Below are 21,083 nucleotides of genomic sequence, written 5' to 3'. Positions count from 1 at the left end.
CGCGAAGGAGCTTGGTGGTAGTGGAGGAGGGGTGTGAGAGTTGTAAGCATTCAAAAGTCAACTCCATCTGCCAGACTGCAGCTTTAATCAGGAATAGAAAAATGAATTATTTGGCTATCAAATCTGTTCTCAGAGGGGTGGTGCTTCAAGGTCTTAAAATATGTTCTACAGTATAATCTCATTGTCTACTTATTGACGCATAATACTGACTGATCGATTATCAACATATTTAGGTAATTATTAGTTATTAAATCTACTACTCCTCCTCCTACAGTTTGACTGATAGTTACCGTTAGCTGTTAGCATTAGACGTTACAGCTAAGTAAACATGAAAGTGATCTTAGCGATTAAGGAGAAACGTAGCCATTTGGGCGTGCGTTTTAATGCCGTTGAACTCCTTTATCTCAGTCCATGGAGTGAATGCTTGGCCTATATTGACTCTGGTTTTTGCCCGTCTCCGGTCACTCAGGATTGAAAAACTCCATTTCACCCAGTGCCAGCCTACAGTAGCTGCACCCAACAACAGACAACCATGGCAACCAGCAATGTCCAACGCTATATAGCTGCTACAATGGAAACAGAACGGGACAAAAAGTCATTGTCAAACCAGTCAAAAAAATGTTTAAATATTAATTCAGACTAAATATATTTTTTTATGGAAAAGCAATACTTTCATTCTGTACCCCTCAAAATGCCCCGTGGGTGTATACTTTTTTAATAAATAAAGCTTTTAATAAAGAGTCTACATATTCAACCTTTAAGTGAGTCTCCCAATCCTAAATGAGTGCATATCTTGTTGGCTGTGCCTCTTCTACTTCCTTTTGTGCATACTTTGCATTTGTTTTCCATGAACATTTTCATGAGGTTATTTAGCAGAGGACAGCATACATACTGGATAGGTACAGTAGACGACAAGCAGTAACAAAAAATGAATGTCGGTGCCCTTATCGATGTCAAACAGGAGTTTTGACAGAAAGGCATACAATGTCAGAGCAATAGACGATGAATGATGAAACACTTTGAAGAGACAATGCAAACTGAAGAAACCACAGGCAGAGAGTACCATAATAAGAGTAAAATGTATCCCCCCTTGGAGTCTTGGAGGGGGTTGGGATGATGCCGGTGTTCCCCTGGGATGACTAGCCACCATCTGCTGGTAAGGTAACACCTCCGGCAGGGGCCAAGTGTCCAGTTGGGGGGGACACTGGAGACCATCACAGAGAGGACAGACACAGTCTGAAAGCCATTACACTTAATCAATTAAAAGCATGCACTCTTCCAGCTATGGGATTCACAGGACAATTGAAAAGTTAATTACTGTTAGGGTTTATTATATTTTTATATTTTGAGTTCAAATTGAATTTACTCTATTCATTCGGCCTCAACATTTCAACCATAATCAGATGTTGAATGTATCATAGAGCTGATCATTTGTGCTGATAATTAAGTAAGAAAAGTATTCAGTGTTTTTGCAGTCCTTTCTAAAACCACTTTAAAACATATTTATAGTTAATATTTGCTTTGTTTGTGTGAGTGTGAGGAAATGGAGCTATCTCCATCTTTCTGGGAAATTCATGACGGCAGAAGGGGCTACAAGGTCTACTTACTTCAGCATTGTGTAAACCAAGTATCTGAACAGAAATGAATGGCAAACCTCTTTGAGGCAGATATGATACATGTGTTACAGTGATACATTATGGTGAAAAGCAAGTAAATCAGTAAATCAGTATACACAAACTGTCAGTGATGCTCAGCAGTGAAGTTTATCTTAGCTTAGGTTGGGTAAGTTTATGTCTTAAGCCTATATTCTTATCACAATGTTTTGATAATTTCATGAGACTTCAGTGTATGTGTGATACAGTGTTTTGACTTTCATTTCCTGTAATACCACACCAGGTGTCAGGTGTCTGTGGTTGCTCGGTAGAAAGATAATGGGGATTTTATTATTTTTTCTCATCGTGAACCCCTTCACAATCCTGTTTTTACATTTTTGGAACAGACACAATACTTATTTGCTTTCAATCAGGTTTGGGTAGCAGCCAACTAACAGTATTACAGTTTATTTTGGTAATGGCCTATATTATAGTTTATTATACATGTTTGGTTTGCTTGAGGTCTGTGGTTAGATTCTGGTCTCAAAAATGGCAGTATAGCAGTCATGTTCTGAGTCACTGAAAAACTGAGTCACTGTCTTCCTTCAAATCCTCTGCAGTAGCATGATAAGAGTTCCTACACATTAACCAAAGCACCAACAATGTAGTTAGTGAACCCAGAGTTTATTAAAAGAGTGTTTTAAAGACTTACCTTCTGGCCCCTGTACCAGCTCCTCTCAAAGTCAATCCAAAAGGAAGGAACCATGGGATGATTTTGCACCGGAATGACACTTTAAGTTGTCTATAATGTTATATAAAATATCAACACAGGTGAAATATGATATATTTATTTATGATAAAGGCAATAGAAAGGGGGTAGCCCAGAACTGCTCCCCCACCCCCCACCCCTCTCTAGAGTCACAGTCAAAGCTTTATGATCCGTGCGCACCGACTGACTGGCCCCGCGCAGCTCTCTCTCTCTCTCTCTCTCTCTCTCTCTCTCTCTCTCTCTCTCTCTCTCTCTCTCTCTCTCTCCTCTCTCTCTCTCTCTCTCTCTCTCTCTCTTCTCTCTCTCTCTCTCTCATCTCTCTCTCTCTCTCTCTCTCTCTCTCTCTCTCTCTCTCTCTCTCTCTCTCTCTCTCTCTCTCTCTCTCTCTCTCTCTCTCTCTCTCTCTCTCTCTCTCTCTCTCTCTCGTATATTCCCTGCCGGCTCTTCCGTGTATAGATGTAGACTGTACCGGAACTAACTCACAGTGGGAAACTCTGCTGTCGCCTTTGAGCCATGGAGGACAGCTGTTCCCCGGAAAGCGAGAAGATGGAAGCGTGGCTGGACGACCACTTGGAGTTCACCCACTCATACTTTATCAGGAAGGCGACAAGGTAGACGGGGACAGAGCGGGGGGGGGGGGGGGCGGGTCACTCACTGAGGACATTTAACCTGACTGATTTTGTCTCTGTGCAGCCTGGTGAATGAGTGTAGTTTCAGTGGGAATTTCTGCATCACCAGTTAGCCCCACAGCCTATGGGAACACTTTCATTTCCTCTGTTAGTTTAAATGGTTGCAATTTGGAATCCCTTTACCTCTCCATTGAAGATAGGGAGGTTATATAACCCTGCTCTAATCATATCTAACAGCAGACATCCTCTCCAGCACATGTGATTGTGGGTCTTCAGGTCCAGATTCTGACCTGGTAGCCTCGGGTCTCTGCTCAGGTAGTCTACCTGCAGAGCTGCTGTGGACACTGGGATCCACATGGTCTCTCTCTGCTGTGCTTCCTCTCACAGTCAGCTCTTTTTCATTTCATCATCCACTTCACAATCAGTAACTGCTCTGAATCATTAACTTTTACTGCTGCCAATGATTCGGTCTCATTTTCAGCATGTGCTGTTCAATAGATCCTTGGTGATAATTCCGCATAGGTGCCTGTGACTTAAAGTGAAATTCCGGTGTAAAATCACCCCAGGCTCTTTATAGGTAAATGCACTCATCTAAGAAGCCATCGAGACACATTTTTTCGTGCACAAACAACTAACGTAGAAATCCGGGACAGACGCTATCAGTCGTTTACAGCCAAATGCGGCTAACAATGATTAGCTCGGGGCTAACACCAAACCTCTGCAGTTGCATGGTGAGAGTAATTACACATTAACTGAAGCACCTACATCGTAGTTGGTGACATCGGAGTGTTTTGAAAGACTTACCTACTGGCCCCTGATTTATTACAGCAAAACAAGTAAACGTTGTGGTTTGCTGCAGACACAGTAACCCCTCTGCCTAAGCGTCTTGATCTGCGTCCAATGTCCAGATTTAAAACAATAAGCCACTGGTTTATCAGAGCAGGTCATTGTACCACAATGGCAGCCAATGAAAAGTTCTTTTAATAAGCTCAGTGTTCACATACTATGTTGTTGGTGCTTCGTTTTATGTGTTAGGACTCTTATCATGCTACTGCAGGTTTGGTGTTATTTGGAGCAGTATTAGTGGTTAAAAAGATATTTTGATGCATTCAACTCGCTGCCCGGACCTAATCCGTGTTAGCAGCATTTGACTTTGACCGGATTTCTACGTTAGTTGTCTGTGCACGGAAAAAATTGTCTCGATGGAGTGTATTTGCCTGGGGCCCTGGGACGGTCTTCTTAGACAAATACACTCATTAAATAAGCCATCGAAATTCCGGAGAGTCCCTAACAGCGAATGCGGCTAACACTGATTAGCTCAGGGCAGCACGATGAAAATATTAAAATGTCTTTTTTAACCACTAATACTGCTCAAAGTAACACCAAACTTCTGCAGTAGCATGATAAGAGTCCGTACACATAAAACTACGCAAAAAAAAAACGTAGTCAGTGAACCCAGAGTTTATTAAAAAAGGAAGACTTACAAACTGGCCCCTGTACCAGCTCCTCTCATAGTAAAGTCCATTTAAGTGGATTACCAAAGTCAATCTAAAATGAAGGAGCCCATTGGTGCATCGTTTTCTGTGTAGGGACTCTTCTCATGCTACTGCAGAGATTTGGGGTTATTTTGAGCAGTATTAGTGGTTAAAAAAGACGTTTTAATGCCTTCACCGTGCTGCCCCAAGCTAATCGGTGTTAGCCACATTTGGCTGTTAGCGACTATTGGATTTCTCCGTTAATAGTTGTTACACGAAAATAATTGTCTCGATGGCTTATTTGGTGAGTGTATTTGCCGTAAAAGCCTGGGATGATTTTACGCCGTAATTTCAATTTCAATTCAGTGTTTTTGTCTTTCTGCAGCCTTTTTAGACCCCAAGAGCATGGCTAGGAGCTAATTAGCCATTTCATTTATTACACAGATTCCAAATCAGCCTTCTCAGGCAGTAGCAGCTATATATGGCTTTTTTCAGAACGCATATTTGGGCATTTTATCAGCGGGGAAGCACTTCTTCAGGACACTCTATAGGTCTGTGTTTGTTTTAGTGACAAACCCCTTCAGAGCCATTTATCCACTTAAAACACCACAGGAACTTCAGTTTTCTTCTCATCCAGCAACTACAACACACATTATCTCAATCCATCTTCATCTCAAAATATTTTCCATAAAAAGCATGTCCAAGGACATATTTTTCCTTTCCTGCTACTACTGACCACATTACAAAAAACAATGAAAATGTCAGCACAAGAGGTTTGTTCCCTTTAGCTGCTCTTCTGTTCTGGTTGAGAGGCATTTCTTAGAGATGTATTGATTCAGCCACACCTCCCCTGTATACATTAGGGTTGGATCTGTTGAGGCAGCTCAATAGGAGAGTATGGAGTGCTCAGCCTGACACACTGCAGTCAGATAACAGCCTGTATTCCCCCAATTCTCTGTGGGTCTTGATGTTTTATTTGCCTGGCTCGGGGCCCAAGATAGCATTGTTAATTTTAATGGCCAGGGTCTGTTACCATCTTCCCTTACACAGCCTACTGCCTGCTGTGAGAGAACAATGAGTCAGATGACCCTTAGCGTGTTTGAAAAGTAGAGCAGGAGTAGAGAAGGGCATGCTTGAAACTGTGTGGATGTATTGGTGTTGCAAAGGTTGATGAGACTATGTGTCGTTGATTAAGTGTCCTGAGATAACTTTTGTTATGATTTGGCACTATAAATAAAATTGAATTGAAAACACACACACACACACACACACACACACACACACACACACACACACACACACACACACACACACACACACACACATACACACAAACACACACGAGCAAACACATAAGCAGACAGCTCAGTGTACACATTGCTAAATGAAAACAGTTTCTGTATTCACTTTTATGACTTATCTATAAAAATGGGTTATTATCAGTGTCCACATTCACTGCATTCTTGCTGTTATCATTGCAAATAAATGTTCAGTGGCCAGTTTCACATGAACAAAGATTATTTTAGCTAAGAGTCTTTTCTCCTGTACTTTAATATTCCTGAGCAGCTTTCTCTTGTGAAATTTTAATTTTTTAGATTATAGAATTCTTAGAAGCTACGATATTCTTGACCTGTGCAAACCAATCTTAAGAATCGTGTCATTTCCTCATTGTGTGTGTGTGTGTGTTTATGTGTTTGTGTGTGTGGTGAAAGCTCCTCTTGCCAGTCATGTAACATGTGTGTGTGCAGCAGTTTCTTTTGTGTGAAAGAGTCGAGTGTTGAGAAAAAGAACTGTCAAAATGATTGATGGATTGATGGAAATTTTTATTTAGAATATGTAAATGAAGTTAGAACAGAGGACAAAACAATTAAAATTAAGGTTGCAAGCAGCGATGGATGGGCCCTCGCACCCGTTGCATGTCAGAGAGGTGGCTGGTCACCGGCACTCGCTGTGGTGTGCTTTACATATTGAGAATTTCATGTAAATCTGATTATTTCTTGCCATATAAGTCTGATTTCCTATTGCCAGTAGGTGGCACTGTGTTTGTTAGTCGATATTTGCATGTAGTTGTTCTCAGGTCTCGACTCTAATCATCCCTGGGAAATGTAGTGCAGTTTGGACAATGTATGCTAAAGTTAGAGTGACCTTCTGTTTATGGCGGGTGTCACAAAATGGCTGCCATGCCATTACCCAACATACACAAAACAAGCATTGTGTTTCCATACATCAAGTGTAGAACGCACTGTGTAAGTTTCATGTAAATTGGTTGATATTTGTCATTTTCCTGTTGCCAGTCGAGGGCGCTATGCTTATGACTAAATATTGTGATGCAGATGTGTTCAGGCCTGGACTTGGGGCATATTGGACGATGTATGTTGAAGTTACAACCACTTCCTGTTTCACGGTGAAGGATGATCGCCACGACAACAGAATTTGATGAAAACCCAAAAGCTACATGATCTAGCATCATGAAGGTCTTAAGTCTGTGCTGACAGGATTTGAGGTGTATCTGTTCAACCGGCTAGGAGCAGGACATCAAAATATATAAAATGTAAATTGGGAAATATTAAAGCTATGTGGGTACCAAATTTTGTGAATATCAGAGCAACTTCGTTTAAACACACATGGACCACATCGCTGTTTAAGGGGTTTTCATGTGTCTGCACAGTTTTGTGCACTTTTGAGTATAACAAGCTAAAAGAGTGCTCAAAGTAATTAGGTGCGCTATAAACCTGATGTGCCGCACCCAAGTCAAATTATAACATCAAATCAAGAACATAATTGGTTTGATCTTGTGTCCACAGTTTCACACATTTGTGCATCCTAAATGCCTCAAACATTTGTTTGTAAAATAAAAATGAATGCACAAAATCCAAGATGGCCAACTTTCTGTTAGGCAAATTTTTTACAAAATATATGTTCTTCGTGGCGAGAGCAATGATCCCATCAAATTTCGTGAACATCAAAATCATTTTTTCCCAACCATGGCGTGCATTTTTGGGCGCTATGGAGCCCGCTGGCCACAATCGAGCCCAATTACTTACTTTGCAATTTCTGGGTCCCTGCCAAAAGGTCTGATTGGAGCCAAGTGCGTCGCACAAGTAACCATAGGTGACAAAGACTGCAGTTGCTTGTTGGATTCAGGCTCTCAGGTAAAAACAATTCCCAACTCTTTCTATCTAGAGAATCTGTCTCACTTGCCTATCAATTCCTTGAATGACCTGCTTGAGGTAGAAGGAGCCAATGGTCAAAGCGTCCCTTACCTAGGCTACGTTGAGGCCACCATCAGATTCCCAAAGAGCTTGGTTGGAGTGGACATTGACGTGCCCACACTGGTTTTGGTTGTGCCTGATACGCGCTCCACCTTGTCATCGGTGCTTATAGGCACAAATACTTGGATGTTCTTTATGAAAAGTATGCAGACATCGCACCTCTCTTTCTTATGGCTACAATGTCGTCTTAAAGACCCTTGAAATCAGAAAAAAACATTCTGTTGATTCCAGTCTGGGAGAGGTGAGGCTTCATAGTGGAGACTTTGAGACCATTGCAGCTGGAAAGACCAAAGTCCTTAAAGGATCAGTGAGCTGCAGGATACCTGATGTTGGGAAGTGGAACTATACACTCCCAAGACATAGAGGCTGTGCGTGACCATCTCCAGCAACTCCGTGATGCAGAAGTGATCTGTGAATCAAAGTTCCCTTTCTCCTCACCGATAGTAGTCGTCAGGAAAAAGAATGGCGACGTCAGACTCTGTATAGATTACAGGAAATTGAACACCTAACAGTAAAAGATACATATGCCTGACCTAATCTTGAAGAGTCCTTCTCGGTGTTGACTGGGTCCAGGTGGTTCTCAGTGCTCGATCTCAAATCAGGCTTCTATCAAATAGAGATGGAAGAAGCGGACACACACAAAACTGCATTTGTCTGCCCACTAGGATTTCAACAGGATGCCTCAGGGGATAACTAACGCCCCTAGCACATTTCAGAGGCTTATGGAGCGCTGTGTGGGAGAGTTGAACTTGAAGAAAGTCCTAGTTTTTCTTGGTGACCTCATCGTCTTCTCCTAAACACAGGAGGAAAACGAGGAAAGGTTGATGCGCGTGCTCAACCAATTGAAAGATTTTGGCTTAAAACTGTCGTCTGAGAAATGCAAGTTCTTCCAAACCTCTGTAAAGTACCATGGCCACATTTTGTCTGAAAAAGGCATCAAAACTGATCCTGACAAAGTAGCAGCATTAAAAACCTGGCCAAAACCAAACAACCTGAAGGAGCTAAGAACCTTCCTGGGTTTCTGCGGTTATTACCGCATGTTCGTTAAAGATTACTCAAAGATTGTGAAGCCACTCAACGAGCTCACTGCTGGCTATCCGCAGCTGAGAAAGCATGCTAAACCCACAGTGAACCCTGAGAAGTACTACAACCCAAATGACACCTTTGGTGACAAATGGATGCCTGCTTGCCAGGCAGCGTTCAACTTCGTAATCAAAAAGCTGTCAACTGCACCCATCCTCGGGTTCACTGACCCCAAGCTCTCCTACATTTTACACACAAATGCGAGCACCTCTGGCATCGGTGCTGCCCTCTACCAGGAGCAACAGGGACAGAAGCAAGTAGTTTCTTATGCAAGTCGAGGTCTGTCAAAATGTGAGTCCAGGTAACCTGCGCCAAATTGAATTTCTTGCCCTTAAGTGGGCAGTGACGGAGAAATTCCAGGACTACCTGTATGGTAACACGTTCTTTGCTGTCACAGATGGCACACAAGCCACAAGCTACAGATGGTTGGCCGCTCTGTCGACGTTTGATTTCCAGCTACAATACAGAGCCGGTAAGCAAAATCAGATGGGCTGTCCAGCTGTCCTCACGGCAGATTACCTGATGAACATCATAAAAAGAGTTGGAGAGGATACAACACTTCACAAAAAGACACTTGTCAGAGGCTGATTATGCACACCTGAATGAAAACACCATCAAAGCTATCTGTGAGATGCACTTGGACAATCACTCTGGTAAAACATCACCCAGCACCACCTTGGTTGTGTCACTTGCCCATCATCCAAAGGCTCTCCCACAAAGCTTTGAAGAGGAAGATCAGCTTGGTGGCTTACCTGTCATTCCCTTGTTATCCCCAGCTGAATTAAGAGACATCCATCATCCGTGAAGTCCTCAGGCAAGTGGAGTCGGGAGAGGAACCCCCACCATCCTTGAGAAAGGAACTTCCTGAGCTTGGTCTCTTACTAAGAGAGTGGAACAGACTAGAGGTCTGAAATGGTGTCTTGTATTGCAGGTGGCAAGAGGGTGCTCAGACTTACCACAAGCTTGTGCTCCCTGAAACTCTGAGATCCTTAGTCCTCATGACGACATGGGCCACATGGGCACAGAGCACACCCTAGATTTCCTCCGGAAGCGTTTCTATTGTCAGCAGAGGTGGTAACTAAGGTCAAAACCTGCAATCGTTGCATATGACTTAAGACCATGCCAAAAAAGAAAGCTGCACCGCTTGTCAACATTGTGGCTACAAGACCAACTCGAACTTGTGTGCATGGATTTTCTCAGTGTGGAGCCGGACACCAAAGACATTCTGGTAATTACCGACCATTTTACGAAATATGCAGTGGCAGTCCCCACCCCGAACCAGAAAGCCAGAACAGTGGCTAAGAGCCTGTGGGACCACTTTTTCGTCCACTATGGCATCCCTGAAAAACTTCACAGTGACCAAGGTCCCGACTTTGAGTCCAGAACAATAAAAAAACTGTGTGAGCTCATTGGCACTCAAAAGATAAGAACCACCCCCTACCATCCGAGAGGGAACCCTGTAGAACGGTTTAACAGGAACCTGCTCAACATGTTGGGAACCCTTGAGAATGAGAAAAAGAGTCACTGGTGGGATTATGTCAAGCCATTAGTACAGGCTTATAATTGTACTAAGAATGAGACAACTGGCTTTACCCCTCACAAGTTAATGTTCAGGCGTTAGCCAAGATTGCAAGTCGAGCTAGCCTTTGGCCTACCAGTTAATCACCAGCCAGGCTCTCACTCGCAATATGTCCGCAACCTGAAGTCCCAACTCGAAGACAATTACAGAGTAGCAACTTAGAATGCTAAAAAGACAGCCAGTTGCAACAAAGCGAGGTTTGACAAGGAAGGCGACAGAGTCTTGGTTCGAAACATCTGTCTTCGAGTTAAGCACAAGTTAGCAGACAGGCGGGAGTCCAACGTGTATGTTGTGAGACCTGAGACAAGAGAAGGTCTAGAAAGAACCCTTAATTGTGACCGCTGTTGTGCGGTTTCCTTCCTGTAACCCCAATCGAAAGTGAAACTAACCCACCAAAGGCAGTGAGGCGACAGAGAACTCAACAACATCCACAAAATGACCGTTCAAATGGAGCTGATGGGATGAGTCCCAATCTGACTCTGAGGAATATCACTATTATGGCCACAGAAACCTAAGAGTGGAAAGACTAGGTTTAGACCTGACCCCTGAACCCATGGAGCACTTACCTGAAAGAATTGAACTGGAGCCTTCCAAAGAGTTGACTGTTGTTGAGCAAGATCCTTCAGACATGGCCAAAGCTTTCCCTGAGGACTCTCCAATAGTGACCTGAACTTACCTGATCCTGAAGAGAAAAATTTACCTGACCATGAAGAGAGCAGCTTAACAGCTGGACAGGAAACTGGAAATCTACCTGAGGAAGATCTGGATAATGACCTACCTGAGGAAGATCTGGATAATGTCCATCCTTCTACTCAACCTGTTCAGGAGAGCAAAGAAAATACAAGTCTTATGGACCAAACTGACAACCAGAATGAAAGCGACTGTTCGAGAAGACCCATCAGAGACAGGAAAGCGACTAGAAGACTGACCCTGAGCTAGGAAACCCGTTGGTCACAATAGTTCAGTCTTTATTTCAAACCTTGAGTGATGTGTTTACAGACTCCCTTGAAGAACCTAGCTTTCCAAAAACCAATAGAGTTACGACAGTATAGATTCAGAATACACAGGATCAGGCCCAGCTTACATCCAGGGCATGATTAAACCTTACACCCCAGTCTGCCCTCTCCGCTCTGCATCAGCCAATTGGCTGGCTGCTACCTCACTGCGAGGGATACCTAGGCACTTGATGAAGTCAAAACTGTTTGCTGTCCTGGGTCCCAAATGGTGGGAACAAGCTCTACGTTGACATTCGGAGAGCAGAAAGTCTACAGATCTTCTGCCGCAGGCTAAAAACACATCTCTTTCGACTGCATTTTGGCTAAGAAGATGATGGCTTATTTAAATTTAAAAAATTTAGAGTCATTTTCACTTATATACTGCACTTACATGTAGCACTCTGTAGTTTGGCTTATTTGAAGCCAACACACTTACTTGATTCTTGCTGTTCTGGGTTTGTACCCTCATGGTTGAATGCACTTATTGGAAGTCAGTTTGGATAAAGGCATCAGCTGATTCAGATGTGATGTAGTGTGTGTATGTGTGTGTGTGTGTGTGTGTGTGTGTGTGTGTGTGTGTGTGTGTGTGTGTGTGTGTGTGTGTGTGTGTGTGTGTGTGTGTGTGTGTGTGTGTGTGTGTGTGTGTGTGTGTGTGTGTGTGTTCATTGCAAATTGTGGTCCTGGAGAAACCTACTGTAGCGGGAACTACACAGAGGAGGTTTTTAGTAATTTGCTTGTTGTTTATATGTCTGTCTGTCTGTTTGTGGAGACATTTTGTCATATACCCCTGGCTTGATTTCTGTACAAGATTAGTAGGCTACAGTACGTGAAAAGTCATGAAACTTTACAGAGACAGGTGTGGTCCAAGTTTGGGACTTAAGTAACTTCAAAAGTGCACCATCATACAGTAGGTGATATGCACCTTTAAAGTTGGCTTGCAATCCACCAGTAAACATGCCTTGAGTATTGACTGACTTGTACAGATTTTGTCAAGCATTTGATTTCAATTTTATGGCAAAAGGCTTGATTAAAGCAAAAGAATGCTTGTGAAGTTTTTTGATGTACTTTAAAAAAAATAAAGAAGCATTTGAACCGTCAGTCAGAACTGGTAAGGTGAGCACAATGGAATATTAAAGCATCCATCTTTCCTCACTGCATCTTGGCCTTTCTTTCCCTCAGATGTGTATAAACTACATGTTATTGACGTATACTCCTAAATTGTCCAATAACTTTTTGGCTGATAGGTCGTTATACTGTAAACCACCAGACAAAGAGGTGGGTATCCTCTGTATACCTGTATATACCCTCCACTACACCACTAGGTATGGTAAGATATGTGTATGTTGGCATTAATAGTCATTATATAAGGGATGTCTAGTCTTAAATAATATGGTCTGTTGGTCATAAACTGCAAGTAATTTATGTTTCAGGTGCTATTATCATTCCTGACACTGTACACAGATGTACAGATAGAGTACCTTCTCTTACAATCTGGCATTGTTTCTAATAAAGTTTTTTCTTCTCTTTTTCCTCAGGGAGATGGTGAACGCCTGGTTTGTTGAACGCGTCCACTCCATCCAGCCTTCTGCCTCCAAAGATAGTTCTCCACAGCAGTGTGCCCAGCAGTCCTCCACAGACTCCGGCCCCCCATCTGCCTCCACCATCCTTCCACCTATTCTTCTGGACACCCACTACCCGTCTCCGGTCCCCAGCCCCGTCCCCGGCACCCCGACTCGCAAGATCTCTGCATCTGAGTTTGACCGCCCGCTGCGACCCATTGTGGTTAAAGACTCTGAGGGCACTCTGACGTTTCTGAGCAACACTGACCGTGAAACTGTCCCTCTTTGGGGCTCAGTGATGGGTGAAGGTGGAGTCGGTGGGGGAGGTAATGGAGGTGGATGCAGCGGGGTAGGTAGTGGCAGCGGGGGCGACCGCTGTGCCAGGCTGCTGGAGCTGGTGAAGGACGTGTCGAGTCATCTGGATGTGACCGCGCTCTGCCACAAGATATTTCTCCACATCAATGAGCTGATCGCTGCAGACCGCTACTCACTGTTCCTGGTAGGATGTGTGTGTGTGTGTGTGTGTGTGTATGTGTGTGCATTACAACCACAAACATGCTCACATCTCAGCTCTCGCTCAAAAAAACTGAGAAGAGCCCCTTGTCATTCAAATAAGAATAGCCGCTAAGTTAGTGAGTCTTGGCTCAAGTTAACTCCCTTCACTTTAATCAGCATGTGGCAGGCAATACATGGGAACCTGGCATTTACAGATAAACTATCACACTGCACTGCTATATAATATTCACAGCTATAACGCTACCACTAACTCCATACTCAAGTCACACACGTCCTCTCTCTCTCTCTCTCAATTTCAATTTCAATAAGCTTTATTGGCATGACTGTGGTTCACAATATTGCCAAAGCGTACAGAATTACAGAAAAAAGTAACAATAATAATGATGATGATAATAATAATAACAATAATAATAATAATGATGATGATAACAATAACAACAACAATAATAATAATAATGATGATAACAATAACAATAATAAGCAGCATATCAGTGTGCAGGTCAACTCATGTGGAGGAAATCATGTCAGGTGTTGTTGTGCAGGTCGTCTCTTCTCCTGTGGCAGGCGTTCACATATCTCGCTGCATCTACAGCAGTGCCACTTTTTTCTCCCAGTAAATGTTGTAGTTTTTCTTGGTCTGATAGTTTGGGGAAGTCTGGGGTTGAACCTGTGATTTTAGTGTATATCAGGGTTCTGAGATCAGTGTATGTGTCGCAGTACAACAGGAAGTGTTGCTCTGTCTCCACCTGTCTGTGTGGACAGAAGCGACACAGCCGTTCCTCTCTGGATAGCCAGGTCTGTCTGTGTCTGCCGCTCTCTAAAGCCAGACTGTGGTCGCTGAGTCTGTACATGGTCAACGTTTTCCTCAGTCTGAACTCAGTTACAGAGCTCAGATAATCTGCCATGGAGTATTGTCTGTTTAGGGCCAAATAGCATTGAAGTTTGCTCTGGGTTTTGGTTGTGGATGTCCAATAGTCGATGTAATTGTCTTTTTCTGTTGCTATAATTTGGTGGGGCTGTATGGTGTGAGGGCGGTCTTTGTGCCCGGTGCTGTTGGAGTTCAGCCTGTGGACCAGCTGGCTGAGGGGACTCCCTCCTTTGCTCTCCTCTTGGTATTGTAGGGCTTTGTAGTGGTAGGAGCTGGGCTCACTGGCTCTGAGGTGTTGGTAGAACTTTTTTGCTCTTTTTTGGATCCGAATTAAAAGGGGGAATTGGCCCAGTTCAGCTCTGCATCCGTTGTTGGGGGTGTTCCTGTGAACTTTGAGGATGCTTTTGCAGATCTCAGTGTGCAAGCTTTCGATTGGGTGTTTGTCCCATTTTTGGAAGTCTTGGTTCATGAGCGGGCCCCACACTTCACTACCATACAATATGATTGGTTCAATTATGGATTGAAATATTTTGATCGAGATTTTGACAGGGATGTCGATGTTTGAAGACTTTTTTATAGTCCAGAAAGCTCTTCTGCCTTTGTCTCTGAGATCTTTAATGGCCAGATTGAAATTTCCCGTCGATGTGATATTTAGTCCTAGATATGTGTAGCTGTGTGTGTATTCTATGTCCGTAAGGTCCAGGTGGAATCTGTGGGGATGTTTCTGACTCTTGCGTCGTTTCTGAAAGACCATGACTTTTGTCTTCTCCAGGTTTACGGTCAGGGCCCAGGTCTGACAGAACTTTTGCAGGTGATCTAGCTGCTTTTGTAGAGCCTCCTCTGATGGAGCGAGCAGTATTAGGTCATCTGCAAACAGTAAACATTTGACTTCTGTGTCAGAGAGGGTGAGACCAGGGATCTCTGACTCTTCCAGGGATTTGGCCAGTTCGTCGATGTAAATGTTAAACAGGGTGGGGCTCAGACTGCAGCCCTGCTTCACTCCTCTATGTTGTGGGAAGAAGTCTGTTTCCCTAGTTCCAATTTTGACAGCACATTTATTATTTATATACATTGTCTTGATAATGTCGTAGATTTTTCCTCCAATACCCTTTTTCTAGTAATTTCAGAAACAGACCATGATGCCAAATTGAGTCAAATGCTTTCTTGAAATCCACAAAACAAGAGAAGATGGTGTTGTTGTGGTGGACGTGTTTCTGGATGAGGCTGTGCAGGGTGTAGATGTGGTCAGTGGTTCTGTGTTGTGGTGTAAAACCAATCTGACTCTTGTTCAGGACTTTGTGCTCCCTGAGGAAGTTTTGCAGTCGACTGTTTAAGATGCTGCAGAATAACTTCCCCAGGTTGCTGCTGACACATATGCCTCTGTAATTGTTTGGATCATATTTGTCTCCACTTTTGAATATTGGAGTGATGAGCCCATGGCTCCAGGTGTCAGGAAAATGTCCAATGTTGAGTATGAGATTGAATAATTTTAACATGGCAGTCTGGATTTTCTGGCTGCTAAACTGGAGCATTTCATTTAAGATGCCATCAGGGCCACTTGCTTTCCTGGGCTTCAGGTTCTGGATCTTAGCCAGCAGTTCCCCTTCATTCATCTCATAATCTAAAGGATTTTGGTTGTCTTTAATGGTTGATTCCAGGTTTTCTAATTTGTTAAGCAGATGATTTTGGTCTGAATCCAGTGTGATTGCACTGTATAGATTTTCAAAATGTTTCTTCCATATGTCCCCGTTTTGAATAGCCAATTCTTCCTTGTTTGGTTTGTTGAATGAATGCCATTTTTTCCAAAAATTGTTTGAGTCAATGGACTCCTCAATTTCTTCAAGCTGACGCTGTTCATGCTGCTCCTTTTTAGCTCTCAGTGTTTTTCTATAAGATTTCAATGTTTCCCAGTACTGGAGGCGGAGCTCATGATTGTCAGGTTCTCTGTGTTTCTCATTGGATAATTTCCGGAGTGTTTTTCTCAGACACCTGCAGTCAGAGTCAAACCACTTTTCGTTAGCTGAATTTGAACTTTGATACTCAGATTGTTTCAGATTGGAGAGCAATGCTGTGCTGTCAAATATGGAGTTAATATCCCGCACAGCCTGGTTCAGGCCGTCAGTGCTGTGGGGATAGGAGGTGGTGATAAAATGATCTAATTTGGATTGGACTGCTGGATGACCGATGGCTCTGTGGTAGTCATCCTTACTATTACTCGTCCATCTATAGGGTTGTTTGGAGGGGTTGAGTTTACCGGGCTCTGCTACATGGGGGTCAGTTGGTGTCTTCCTAAGGTATAGGGTTATTTTGCTGTGATCGGATAAGGGTGTGAGGGGGCTGACGGTGAATGCTCTTACACTGAAAGGCTCCAGGTCTGTAATACTGTAGTCCACAGTGCTGTTGCCAAGAGGGGAGCTGTGAGTGTAGAGACCAAAGGAGTCCCCTCGAAGCCGACCGTTGACGATGTACAGACCCAGCGTGCGACACAACTGCAGCAGTTGCTGCCCATTTCTGTTGACAGTTTTGTCAAAGTTGTTCCTGTTTTTGTGCGAAGGAGAGGGGATGTTGATCTGGCCAGGTATATGTCTGTCTCCTTGTGCGTTGATTAGATCTGATTCTGGGCCTGTTCTGGCGTTAAGATCACCACAGATCAGCACGTTTCCTTTTGTCTGGTAGAAGCTGATCTCATCTTCAAGGATGGAGAAGCTGTTTTCATTATAGTAAGGGGACTCTGATGGGGGGATATAGGCTGTACACATGAATATGTCTCTGTCTGTGGAGACCACCTCTTTTTTTATTTTGAATCAAATTGAGAAATCTCCTTTTTTGAGCAATTCAATTGAGTGAGTGAGGTTCGTCTTGTACCAGATCAACATCCCTCCTGAATCTCTGCCTTGGCTTACACTTCTCAGTTTGGTTGATGGGAATATTATTTCTCTGTATCCTAAAGGACAACCAGTGGGCATGTCTCCTCTATTCCAAGTCTCCTGCAAAACAATGATATCTGCGTTTTTCAATTCTTTCTTAAAGTCTGGGGTCTTGCTCTTAAGGCCAAAAGCAGAAGACCTCAGACCCTGGATGTTCCAACATGAAATAACAAACGACTTAGATATCATTAGGTATTAAACTCAACATGTAGCTTTCTGTGGTAAAATGAGACAAACTTCCAATCCTTATTGTCAATAGACCTAATAATATTACAACCCTTTAACATCTATAATTTAGTAAATATGTGAGTAAACACTCTAGGGTTGTCTACTGTGTTTGATTAATCAGGTGGGAGCAGAGCAGGCTGAGCATGTGTTGGATGTCTCTCAGCTGGCTGTGTGGAGGTGTGGGGGTGAGGTTGGAGGTTGGGAGGGTAAGTGGGGGGTCTGCTGCTCTCCTTACCACCTGAGCATAGCTCAGTGGGGCAGGGTGTGGCTCCTGGTGACGGTGCCGGAATGGGGCTCCTGGGGGCAGGAGGGGCCCTGGTCTGGTGTGAGGGGGTCCGTAGCTCTCCTGGTGGGGACGTCGTGTAGGGGTATGAAGATGGTGAGGTCTCTGTGTGGGTGGTCTGGACGGTCTGGATGGTCTGGATGGTCTGGTTGGCAGTCTTGGGGTGCTGTGGACCGACCTGTTCCTTGTGTGGGGGGCGGACTGGTCTCGGTTGAGAGCGACGTCCTTCAGTGTACGGGCGAAGATTGGAACTGTGTTTTTTAACAGATGGACGTGGTCATGAAGGCAGCTGATGTCCAGGGTGGGGTGGTGGGCCAGCTGTACATTCGGCCTCAGGACGCGGTCTCTGGAGACGCTGCTGTTGATCCTGTGGATGGTATCAGGGTGGAAGTCTTTCCTGGGCAGCAGGGTTGATATCACCACTCTACTGTTGGGAAACGTGTTGGAGGCTTTCTCTATTACTCCTTTGAGTGACTCTGACACTCTCTCCTGCTGCGTCCTCAGCTTGTTGGTGCCGGTGTGGATGATGATGTGACTGGGAGAACCCAGACACTCCTCTGACAGCATCTCCATGGCATGTTGGCTGGTTGGGCACCAGAGTTTGGCCACTTGGTGGTTGGGGAAAAGTTTCTTCTCATTTAAGAATTTTCCATTTGAGTCAATTAGAATGGCTATGTCTGGCTGATGTGCCGGTCTGGGTGGACGGGTGATTTCCATCAGTTGGCTGGGGGGGGGAGCTGCTGGGTGGATAGAGTATCTCTGTCCTGGTGTCTCTGGGTGGGTGGAGTCTCTCTGTCCTGGTGTCTCTGGGTGAGTGGGGTCTCTCTGTCCTGGTGTCTCTGGGTGGGTGGGGTCTCTCTGTCCTGGTGTCTCTAGGTGGGGCTCCCAGGGTCCTGGTTGTGGTCTTGCTGTGAGTCCAGCTGTCCTGTGAGGTCTGGGGTGACTCTGTCTGTCTCCTGGGGCCTCATGTATCAATGTTGCGTACGCACAAAAACGTGGCGTACGCCATTTTCCACGCCAACGTTCGGATGTATCAAAAGTGAAATGACCGTGGAAATGTGCGGTGCGCCACGCAAACTTCATGGCTGTCGTACGCACGTTTCTACAGCTATTGTTTCGTTGGCGACACTTAGAGGTGATGCTGGGAAACTGTTAGTTATGTGAAAACAATTCATCCTCAGTGTAATGTGCGCATCAGAGACACATTAATGGACAATTAACACACACGTGTTTGCAATCGTAAGGATATAAAATAAGGAGAAGGATATAAAAGCATGCGCAATTTAATAAAAAATGGAATTAACAATGGCAGCCTTGGCCTTGTTAGAAGACATCGCAAATGGTTATGTCAGCCGTGAGAGGGTGTTTAGAGAGCGGGAAGATCTGTTTGCAAATGACGACAACTGGCTCATGAGTCGTTTTGGGTTGCCGAGGCCAGTGTTACTGGAGCTGTGCGCGGAGCCGCGGCCAGACTTAGTACGACACACGCCCAGGAGCCAGGGGTTGTCCATTCCCACACAGGTGCTGAGCACTCTGGGATTTCTGGCAACGCATGACTCGTTCAATCTAAACAATAGCATGGTTGGTAACAGGTTGGAGGCTGGCACGGTGCGCGATGGGTGGCTTCTCGGTGAGTAAATCATGTATCCGTTTAATGCGCCCCGAATTTAAACCAGCACAATGCCCGTTTGGACACGCGCATTCAAATATGTGTATTTGTTTTTTTCCCTGGTGAAAAAAGAATGTCTCCTTGTGTTCATTATTCGTCTCAATAAACGCGTGCGTAAAGTTGGAACCTCTGCAGTCATTAATATAAGTGTGATCAGTCTTGTCAATCCTTGTAATGCAGTTATTTTGTCCTGTTTGTTTTCCCGCGAACAGTAGTGTGAGTTATATATATATATATATATATATATATATATATATATATAGTTACCCCCTGAGAACGTGGCTGTTGACCCCTCTCACTAACCCCGGCACCGACCAAGAGGGGAGATACAACGACCGCCATTCCCGAACTCGGGCAGTGGTGGAGAGGGCAATTGACCTATTATAGGGGCGCTGGCGCTGTCTAGACAGGTCGGGCGGGGTGCTGCTGTACACACCTGAGAAGGTGTGCCGCATCGTGCTGGCCTATGGTGTCCTGCACAACTTGGCACACCGCCATGGCATACCACTGCCAGAGCACATCCCCCCCACCGGAGGAACCGGATGCCGGACCCGTCAACCTCGACCCACCCCGCAAAGCGATACGGGCCCGTCAGCGTCTGATTTCAATGATGTAAAGAGGCAAGGACACGATTTACTTTGTACGTGCATTTATTGCATGATAAATATCTCCCAGTGCATTGACAATTTGATCTAGAAGATCACTGACGCCACGGATTGCTCTCACTATTTCCTCCTGTGATTCCAGCACAGCTTGTGAAAGGACACGGCCAGTCGGGCGGACGTCAGCTGGCGTGGAGTCGCCGGGGCGCGTGGTGCTGGAGGTGCCGGTGGAGACGCCAGGGCGCACGGTGCAGAGGGAGGAGCCCTCTCCTGTCTCATCGTCTATTGAGAAATAATAATTAAAAAAAATGAAGTAATTAAACATGAGTCAATGTGTTTATATCCTGGCAACTTAACGCACGAGCATGTGTAATGTGAGCAGCCTAGTATAATGACATTTCTGAGTTTAACACATTTACCTTGAGGATGATCTGTGTCGCCTTCATGGCCCCCCACAACTCCGCTTAGAGCTGTTCCCTCCACAATAGCCGCCACTCTCTGGTCAAAGGGGGTCAGTTCCTCCCCTCCTGTCACCCCGCCCGTTGCGGTGATACTTCGGCGGTGGGCCGAAATCCTCCGCTTCACGTCGGACCATTTTTTTTTTTATTTCAGTGGTTGTGCGCTGCTCCGACCCAACAGCGTTCACTGCCTCACACACACACTCCCCAGAAATGTCTTTTTCTTTGTGTTTATCCCTGAAAAGAGGCTACCAAATAAAACCGCTCTTCGGTCTCCACTTCATTTAATAAAATTTCGAGCTTAGACTCGTTGAAGTTGCGCTTCTTACCTTTACTCATCGTTTAAATCTGATGGTGCAGAGAGGGAATCCCCGGTGCAGGCCCTATTTACATTGATTTGCATATTTAAATGGGGGCGTGGACAGGGAGGAGTTTAGCACTTCTGCATGTGCGCTCAATTCCACGTTGATTGGGATGTACAAAGGAAAAGTGCTTGGATCCATGCGTACGCACACATTGATACATCTGAATTTTTTTGTGCTTACGCCAGTTTCTGGATTCTAGCGTACGCCATGTTTT

At 44.5% G+C, this 21,083-nt stretch overlaps 1 protein-coding gene across 1 annotated transcript in view; it reads left to right on the top strand.

The window, feature by feature from the left end:
- Nucleotides 1-2,831: 2,831 nt before the first annotated feature.
- pde5ab (phosphodiesterase 5A, cGMP-specific, b) overlaps nt 2,832-21,083 on the top strand; it is a 141,620-nt gene continuing 123,368 nt past the window's right edge. The window contains exons 1-2 of the mRNA XM_083936760.1: nt 2,832-2,972; nt 12,930-13,452. Coding sequence (XP_083792886.1) covers nt 2,875-2,972; nt 12,930-13,452 — 621 coding nt within the window. The 5' untranslated portion in view covers nt 2,832-2,874. The remainder of the gene's footprint in view (nt 2,973-12,929; nt 13,453-21,083) is intronic.

Source organism: Echiichthys vipera, assembly GCF_963691815.1.
Source record: "Echiichthys vipera genome assembly, chromosome: 22".
Lineage (NCBI taxonomy): Eukaryota > Metazoa > Chordata > Actinopteri > Perciformes > Trachinidae > Echiichthys > Echiichthys vipera.
The sequence above is the reverse complement of the archived record's forward strand: the minus strand, read 5'-3'. Positions and strand labels throughout refer to the sequence as shown.